This window comes from Phodopus roborovskii, unplaced genomic scaffold (assembly GCF_943737965.1).
Source record: "Phodopus roborovskii unplaced genomic scaffold, PHOROB, whole genome shotgun sequence".
NCBI lineage: Eukaryota > Metazoa > Chordata > Mammalia > Rodentia > Cricetidae > Phodopus > Phodopus roborovskii.
The window spans coordinates 9,207,809-9,217,136 of record NW_026125506.1 but is presented as its reverse complement, the minus strand read 5'-3'; the positions used below and the strand labels follow the sequence as shown (position 1 = coordinate 9,217,136).

Genomic DNA, 9,328 nt, shown 5'->3' with positions numbered 1-9,328 from the left:
GCCTTGCCTATGCCTCCCAGCTGCTTTGCCCTACCCTAGGTCCCTCTGTGGCTTGACTAACGTCCCCTCTCCAGATTTATGAATGTGTGGGCCCCACTCTCTTACGTCAGTCCCCTGGGAGACCCAAGCTTGTGTGCGGGAGCATCGCTCCTCTGGGAGCCAAGGCAGGTGTAGCATGGTGCAGAGGGAGCCTGAGCAAGGCGTGGTGGCCAGTGCCTGTCATCGCAGCACTCTGGAGGCTGAAGTAGGCTCTCCAGCTTGAGGCCAGCCTGGGCTGCACATGGGCCCCATGTCACAAAACCAAACTCAAAGAAGTCTTTGCTTTATAAATATATATTTATCTATTTACAGTGGAAAAGTACACATTATAGACGTGGGTAAAGGAGGGTGAGGCCACTGGCAGGTGCATCCCCTGCTCACACTGCACGGGGGTGCTGGTGCCCACTTCTTATGGGACATCACTTGGGCAGTCCATTCAGGCCCAGCTGCACCTTGAGCGCCTGCAGCTGCGCCAGGCTGATGTTGCTGCCGCCACACACAACAATGACCAATGAGGCTAGCCTGGCTGACAGCCGGCCCTCAGCCTGCAGCCTGCACACCACACCACTGTACACTGCAGCCAGTGCCGCTCCACACGCGGGCTCCACCAGGATCTTCTCGTCATCTGTGGGAAAAGGGGCTGCTCAGCCCTCAACACCGTTAAAGAGGACCAAGTCTCTCGCTGGCTGGGAGCAGTTAGGCTGAGCCTAGCCCGGTTTCCTCAGCCTGGGCTGAGCTCTCGGGTGTCTGAGAGGATCACAGGTGCCTAGGTATGCGGCACAAGCTGCAGTTGTTCACAGCTGGCAATGTGTGTTACTGTTCATCCTTTCGGGCCTTATATCCCCTCCAAGACTTTTATTCCCTCAGTGTAGCCCTGGCCATCCTGGAAGTAGCTCTGTAGCCCAGGCTGGCCTGAACTCAGAGCTCCACCTGCCTCTGCCTCCCAAGTGCTGGGCTCAAAGGTGTGTGCCACCACTGCCTGGCTTTTTTTTTTTTTTTTTTTTTTTTTTTATTATTATTATTTTTATATACTGACCACAGTCCCCCTTCCCCCATCTCCTGTTGCCCCGCACCCACTTCCTCTATCCCCCTCCCCATTCACCCCTCTGTCTCCATTCAGAAAGGGACAGACCTCCCATGATGACATTTTAAGTTGGGGCAGAGCTGAGCTCTTGCCCCCTACTTCAAAGCTGAGTGAGGCAACCCAGCATGAGGACTGGGGTCCCAGAAGCCACATAAGTACCAGGGACAGGTCCTGGTCTCACTGCTAGGAGCCCCACCAACGGGCCAAACCATAATTGTCACACCCATGCAGAGAGCCTAGGTTAGTCCCATGCAGTGCTCCCTAGCTGGGATAAGCTGTCTGTGTGGGTCTCTCGTTTCATGACCTTGATGCTCTGGCTTGTACAATCCCTCCTCCCTCTTCAACAGGACTCCCAGAGTTCAACCCAGTGCTAGGCTCCCAGGAATCCACAAGGATGACCCCAGCTAAGACTCCTAACAGTGGTGGAGAGGGTGCCTGAACTGACCATCTAATGAATCAGATTGGTGACTGTCCTCATTGTCATCAGAAAGCCTTCATCCAGTAGCTGATGGAAGCAAACGCAGGCTCAGTCTCTCATGAGCGGCATTAGTGTTTTCTTTTTACTACTGACTTGCTTTAGCTTCCACCCATGAGGCATTCTAGGCTGAGGAGGGAGAAAATTAGGGGGGGGAAAAGCTCTCTCCGTACATACCCACGAACTTCTCGATGGCGGCCACGGCCTCCTGGTCTGAGATGACCTCAGAGAAGATGGGGTGTTCGTAAAATAGCTTCAAGGCCTGCGCTGCCACAGTGTTCACTCCCAAGGCCTTGGCAACACTGGGAGATGGGAGTGGGAAGCAGGCACAGGGAGGGAAGACGAGGCAAGGGTGCATGTGAGAGGCAGGGATACAGGCGAGCGGTAGGAAAGGGCAACCCCTGCCCAGCCCCGGGAACCTGCACAGTGCTCCCAGACTGGCCTGAATCAGAGATGCCCTGCCCCTGGCTTGTGACGGCCACCTACTGTGCACAGCACATACCTCCTGCCCCAACCTGCCAGACTCAAGATGAGGCCCTCTCTTCCAGGGCCCCTCGGTCCCATAGTTTACTTGAGGTTCTCAAATAGCACCCCCCCCACCAATCCTAATGAACAGGATTACTAAATTATCAGGTGCCACACACTTCCTGAACTCAGGTTCCCCCCCCTTTTTTAAAGATTGATTTATTATGTACCAGTGTTCTGCCTACATGTATGTCTGCACACCGGAAGAGGGCACTAGATCTCATAGATGGTTGCCACTATGTGGCTGCTGGGACTTGAACTTAGGTCCTCTGTAAGAGCAGCATGTACTCTTAACCGCTGAACCACCTCTCCCCCTAACTCAGTTTTATAGAAGGGGAATCAGGAACAAAGATGGGGCAGTAGATGCCCCAAGGCACATTAACTTAGAGTCAAATTGGCTGCTTGAGTGCCAACTACTGCACCCATACTCCATCTGGCAGGAGTCCTAATGGTGAAATCATTCCCAGAAATCTGGAAGAATCCCTTAACCTGATTTATCCCTCCCTACCTATGGCAGAAACTGTCGTCCCCCTAGAAATCTCTTCTAGCTGAACTCAAGGATGCCTAGTGTAAACTTTGTCCAGCCTCCCTTGCAGCTAGGCGTGACCATGTGACCAAGTTCTGCCCAATGAGTAGTAAGAGGAAGTAAGACAGCTCTGATTGCCGAGAGTTGGTCCATGAGATTACTGTGTACTAAACAGCTGGCAGACCAGGTTCAATTTATTCAGAACAATCTCAATTCTCATGATGGGCTTACCAGGGTCAGTGGAGGGACAGCCCACTTTGTCATTAATGTTTAGGTGCATACTTCTGCCCTCACTTCCTGTCTTCAGGCGGAGCATGGTTGTGGTGGCTGGCACAAAAGCAGCCACTTTGGACCCTAGGTGAACACACTCAGTAGTGGAGCATCAGACTGGAGGAACTTGGCCCCCAGCTCCAAGGAACTCTTCCTAATAGGCTTTCTTCCTCTTGTCCTTTCTTCCTTCCCTTCCTTTTCTTTTTTAAGTAGGGAGAAACAAAGTTCAATTTTGTTTAAGCTGCAAATTTGGGATTTGGTTATGAATTCCTTGCAGGCAAGAAGGTGTCCCTCCACTCCCCCAAGATCAGCCAGGGTCTTGCACATCTTGGCGGTCAGAAAAACAGCCAGCAAAGACGCGAGGCATGAGGACCTCAAGAAGTGGTTGACATTACCATTCTCCACATAAAGGCTCCCGTTCAAGGTCACACCTGCTTGTGTGACCTGGTAAATGAGAAAGTCTCCTTTTCGCTGCTTGTATAACGAAGGTCCCTAGACTCACCTGGTGATCTTGGGCAGGGTGACCAGTTTCCCTTCCTTGACGGCAGCATGGAAGCTGTGAGCACCGAAGGTCTCCATGGCGATGATGGGCACATCCTCCCAGCCCACCTCTTGAAGTCCCTGGACTACTCCGCACAGCAGGCCTCCGCCGCCCACTGATAGCACAATGGCCCCAGGCTTGGCATTGAGTGTCTCCTTCAGTTCCTTCACGATGGAAGTGTGGCCTTCCCTGGGCAGGAGAAGGGTGGCAGGTCAGGGCTGGGCTTCCTGAAGACACAATGGATGGTTGGAGATGCCAGCTAAGGCTGCATTTGCTTCCATCCCAGGCAGTCAGTGGTGAACCTCAGAGCTGACCCCTGCCCTTTCCCTGCCCAGCCATGGACTCACAGGACACTGACGACTGTGTAGGAGACACAGACCCCCATCCTCCAGAAGAGGGTGGCTGCAGGAGTGGTGGATAGACGCCCACTTCCTACCCATCAGTGGACACATTCCCTGGATGCTCATTCCCCACAGACTTTGAGGGTCCCCAGGGGCTGAGGTTCAGTTGCCCGTGGCAGCTGCTATCACGTGAGAGCTACCTTCATCAGTGCGTCCCCACTTCATTTCTTCCTAGTCACCCCCAGATGAGCTGATCTCCCCGAATCTCTATCTGGAGACACCCCTCCCATCGCTGATGTGTGCATCTGCGTGTTTGTGTGTTCTCTCCTGCGTACATTGGGTGTGCAGCATGGGGAGGACCAGCAGGCATTACGCATCATGGCAGACACGTGCAGTAAGGAGTGAGGTGGCCCCCGACTCACCAGATGAGGGGGTCATCGAAGGGAGAGATGTACACCCAGCCTGGGTTGTTCTTTTCCAGAGTCTTGGCCAGTTGGATGGCCTCGTCCAACATCTGTAGGGCAATGGGAGCAGGAAGAGAGTGAAATGACTCCGCCCTCTCAGCCCTGCCACCTGCCGGCCAGCACTCACCTCTCCCACCACTTCAACTCTGGCACCTTCGTTCTTGAGACGCTCGATGGTGAGGGCCGGTGTGGTGCTGGGTACGACGATAGTGGCTGGGATGCCCAGCCTCCTGGCGGCGTAGGCAGTTGCCATGCCCGCATTGCCCGCTGTCAGGGAGGCAGTGGAGAGGGCGTCAGTAAGGAGAGTTTGGGACCCCAGGTGGGGCTGACCATTCTTGTCCTGTCAGGCCCTGGACTCCCCTCTCCTCCCAAGTGACGTCTGCCTCATTCTGGAACTTCTGGACTTCTATAAATGAGTTCATTGCTGCAGAGACCAGGGCCCAGAGGGATGACGTGCCTGTCTTCAGGACTCACAGTCCAAGATAGGATGGGAAAGAGAACCTCCTGGCTGGCTACTTACCTGAAGAGCAGACAAAGTGTTTACAGCCTTTTTCTGCCCTCTGTGGAGACAAGAGGAGGGGTCAGGCCACCTCTCAATCCCTGCCTAGGCTCACCCCTCACTGGAACGTCGTCAGTCTACACTGAACCCACCTTTCTCCTGTTGGTATCTGAACCTCAGACTTCTCTTCCCCAAGGAGACTGGCTGGGGCAAGGGGGCAGGTGTCAGTCTTGAGGGACTCTCACGGGTTGGCGCCCCTTAGCCAGAGGGATCTCTGATATGTGTAGCCTATCCTAAAATTATTTTCTTTTTAGAAAGATTGCATTTGTTTATTTAAGATTTTATTTATTTATGTGTATGTGGGCATTGTTGCCTGCAGAGGGCAGAAGAGAGCATCAGATGCCCTGAATCTGGAGTTTCAGGTGAGCCACCAACTTGTATGCTGAGAGTGAGTGTGGTTCCTCTGAAAGAGCCCCAGGTGTTCCTAACTACTTAGCTATCACTCCCTCCCAATATTTATTTATTTTTTTAATTGTGTGCACATGAGTGTAATTGCTCTTGGAGACCAATAGAGTGCGTCAAATCCCCTGGAACTGGAGTTTAAGGTAGTTGTAAGCCACCATGTGGGTGCTGGGACCTGAACTCAGGTTCTCTGCAAGAGCAGCCAGTGTTCTTAACTGCTGAGCCGTCTAAACTTCAGCCCTTAATATGATGGTGATGGTGACGATGAGGAGGAGGAGAGACAGGGTCTTGCTATGCAGCCTAGGATGCTACTCACTTTCCACCCTCAGTTTCCTGAGTGCTGAAATCTTGGGCGTCTATCTGCACACCTGGCTCTAGAACTGTCAGGTAGGAGGGAGTGCCCTTCCTGCCAGGATACCACCCTGCTCTGTACCATCTTGCAGAGGTGCCCAATGCCTCGGATCTTGAAGGAGCCTGAGGGCTGGGAGCTGTCCATCTTTAGGTACACACTGGTGCCAGCCACTTTGGACAGGGCCATGCTGTCACGAAGCGGGGTCTTCACGTGGAGGGGCTCCTGGACCGCCATGGCTGGGAGACAGGGAGAGATGCAAAGGGTCAAGGCGGCAGCCCGCTCCTAAGCTCTATGACTCCTCCTTCATACCCACGATGATAAGGAAAGGACACAGGGTAAAATCTCAGCTGGGCTCTCACCTTTGCCCCAGCCCCACCCCAGAGCTGGAAGGTTATGAGCTCAGAAACTTCCTCAGGTTGCAGGGGAAAGTTCTTGCACAAACATCCTTAGGCTGCAGCCTTGGGCAAGAACAGGGGAAGGGTCTTGCACAAACATCCTTAGGCTGCAGTCTTGGGCAAGAACAGGGGAGGGGTCTTGTACAAGCTGAATCAGAATGAGCCACAAGATGGGGGTGTGGATAAAACAAGGCAGGGGCAGCCAGGTCCTGTCTCTGCAAAGTCACCAGGAACTAGCCTCAACCCATCTGCTTCCATGAGCAGTAAACCATGGCAGCAAACAGAAGAAACAGGCCAGGCCGGGTCCCTGTGGCTAGTGGCCCTCGGGTCCACAGCACCCCACCATGCCCAGCATTTTACCCTCCTGTATCTTACTTAAACACATTGTGTGTGTGTAGAGACCAGTGGTCAACATCCGGTATCTTCCTCTATTGCTCTCCAGATTACTTTTTCAGGCAGGGTCTCTGACCCTGGAGCTCAGTGATTCAGTTACACTGGCTGGCCAGCGAGCCCCATAGGTCCTCCTGTCTCTTGCTCCCTAATGCTGGGATCAATTTTTTTTTCTGTGCTTGACATTTTTGATGTGAGTTCTAGGGCCATAGTCACAGGTCCTCGTGGGAACAGCTTTCACAGGAAGCCCTTTCACAGATGGAGCCATCTCCCAACCCAATAAACAATTTAAAATACAATGTTCTCACTATGTAGCCTAAACTAGCTTTGAACGTGTGTGTGTGTGTGTGTGTGTGTGTGTGTGTGTGTGTGTGTGTGTTTGGGAGGTTGTTTGTTTGTCTTTCAAGACAGGGTTTCTCTTTGTAACAGTCCTGGCTGTCCTGGAACTCATTCTGTGGACCAGGCTGGCCTGGAGCTCATCTAGCTTTGAACTTTTGATCCCCTATCTCAGTCTCCCAATGGCTGTGATCACAGGTGTGCCCCACTATGCCTGGGGATCAACACACATATATTTTTGAAAAATGAGCCTTTGGTCTTGGCGCAAGCCTATATCCTGGTACTTGGGGGGTGAACAACGCAAAAGGATTTGCGTTCAAGGTCATCCTTGGCTACATAAGACCCGACCCTGTCTTAAAACAGAACCAAAAAGACCTGATACCGCAGTATCAAGCTGTGAAAAGGCTTTCCTCTCCTTTTCCTCCCCCCCACCTCTCTCTCTCTCTGAGATAGGGTTTCTCTGTGTAGCCCTGGCTATCCTGGAACTTGCTTTATAGACCATACCACCTCCCAACTCAGAGATTTACCTGTCTCTGTCTCCCAAGTGCTGGGTTTAAAGGTGTATGCCACCACCACATGCTGGCTCTCAGTTTTTTTTACAAATAGAATTATAGATTTTTTTTTCCCCTAGCATGGAGATCAGAGAGCAACACAGACCCCAGGTTCACCTTTATCACATGACTTCCACATTGAAAGGAAGTCTTTCTAGGCTACATAACAAAGTTCAGGTTTGGCTAATGGCACCATGCTGTCCCTTTGGTAGCTATGACAGTGAGGAAGGAAGCCCTTAGGTTAACACTGACTCAGCCACTGTCACTTTGCAGCCCTGTGAGAAGCCCTAAGAGAGATCCAGGGCCAAGTAGGATTAAGCCTAGGCAGATGGTGATTCTTGTGAACATTTACATATAGGATCGCTCATGTGTGTGCGCATTTGTGTATATGAGTATTCGCACCTGTGTGTGTATGACAGACTCCCACTTGTTGTGATCCTCCTGCCTCAGTATCAAGAGAGATGGACTCAAATTCATTGTGATTCTCCTGCCTCTCAAATGCTGAGATTACAGGCAAGCCAACCAGGCCCCTCTTTCTAGTTGACCTCTTGAATGGCAGTCAGAGAAGAAGTACATGCAGGGTACCTCCAACTTTGCTCTATCTTTCAGCTAGGTCCCATCCTGACACACTGGGCCTCCTCTGGACCTAAAAGGCCCAGCTGATGCAGCCTCTGGCTGGTGGGTGGTCCCCACCATGTACACCCCTTCCAGGTGACTTTGGGAAGCCCCACCTGGTCCCTGCCCCCAGGCAGCAACATTGGAGACCTTTGGAAAAATGGACAGGGTACTTGGTACTGATTCCCACCCCAGAGGCCAGTCCCACCCGGCTCCATAGACAGTGAGACTCCATAGACAGTGAGGAAAAGGCGTAGGGTGGGGATCTTGGCAAATGTAGTTGGGGTAGGGCACAAGCTCCAGGGCAGAAATCCCTCCCTTGTCGTTTGTCTCTCGCGAGCACTCAGTTAACACAGCCTGTCACATCTCACCCTTGTGGCATCCTAAGCTAGAGGGTTCTACCCATCCTCCCATTTTACAGATCAGAACACGGAGACTGGAACTGGATGTGCCCCAGCCCCTCCCCCTGGGTACCCAATTCTGGCTGTCCCTGGCTGTCAGTCCTGGGGTGGGGCTGAGACTGGGGGCCACGTACCCGGCACAGAAGTTGCTGGACAAAGCGAGCGAGAGAGGTAGATTCTGTCTGAGTCCTGGGAGAGTAGAAGGTTGGCAGGACGCTCTGCTCCAGGGCTTTATTCTCTGGAGAAACCTCGGGGCAGCCAATAGGGGCCCAGGCAGGCCACGCCCCCAAAGCCACGCCCCCTGGTCCAGTCCCGGGTGGTGGTGCAGGGGAGGGCACTCAGGCCTGTTCTCCATCCTGCTCCTCAATCCCTGTCCACTTCCCCTTTCCTCCTGGTTTCTTCACTAGCGAAAGAAGACACTTATTTTTCAAGGGCCTGAAGGACCTGGGGGATGGGGATGAGGGGTTGCACTAAAGAGTCCTTGCCAGGGGCCCTGGGGTTCATCCCACAACAGAAAAGCCGAGCCGTTGCTGGACACTAGTGTGTAGCCAAAAACCAGCCGCATGGCAGCTCACACCTGCAATCCCAGAGCAGCAATGGTGGAGGTGGAAGGAAGTACGAGTTCGAGGTCAGCCTGGACTAAAGAGTGAGATCTTGTCTCAAAATAGAAAGAAGCGGGGAGGGGGCGCGGAGGGGGGAGGGGAACAGGGGATGGGCGACTCAAATTAGTGTCGAACCATAAAAGTGGCTTGTATAGAGACTGGAAATGAGGCTCAGGTCACAGAGATAGTGAGAGGCAGGCCTCGGGCAGGACTCTCAACCCAGTGATTGACAGAGCTGCTTACTGCCTGCCATCCTCTAGGGACTCTGCATGTGAAAGGGCAGATGGGTGAGACCCAGGGGATTGGGTTCAAGTCCAGACTCTGCGGTTACTAGATAAGTGGTCTGGTCAAGAGCCTTGATCTCACGCAGCCTGTTTGTTCATTTGTAAATGGGGATGACACTAGTACCTGTGTGCCACGCTTTGGTGACATGAATGAGCGCCAGGTGGCAGACGTGAAA

General features: G+C 52.9%; 1 protein-coding gene across 1 annotated transcript; it reads right to left on the bottom strand.

Annotated features, from left to right (window-relative positions):
* Positions 1 to 317: 317 nt before the first annotated feature.
* Sds (serine dehydratase) lies at positions 318 to 8,538 on the bottom strand. The gene is made up of 8 exons (XM_051176549.1): positions 8,401 to 8,538; positions 5,660 to 5,814; positions 4,786 to 4,825; positions 4,393 to 4,532; positions 4,224 to 4,315; positions 3,422 to 3,649; positions 1,776 to 1,900; positions 318 to 664 (listed from the first exon to the last, which is right to left on the bottom strand). Exons 2-8 carry the CDS (start codon positions 5,810 to 5,812, stop codon positions 459 to 461), a joined length of 984 nt encoding a protein of 327 aa, XP_051032506.1. The 5' UTR covers positions 5,813 to 5,814; positions 8,401 to 8,538; the 3' UTR covers positions 318 to 458.
* Between the last annotated feature and the right edge of the window lie 790 nt (positions 8,539 to 9,328).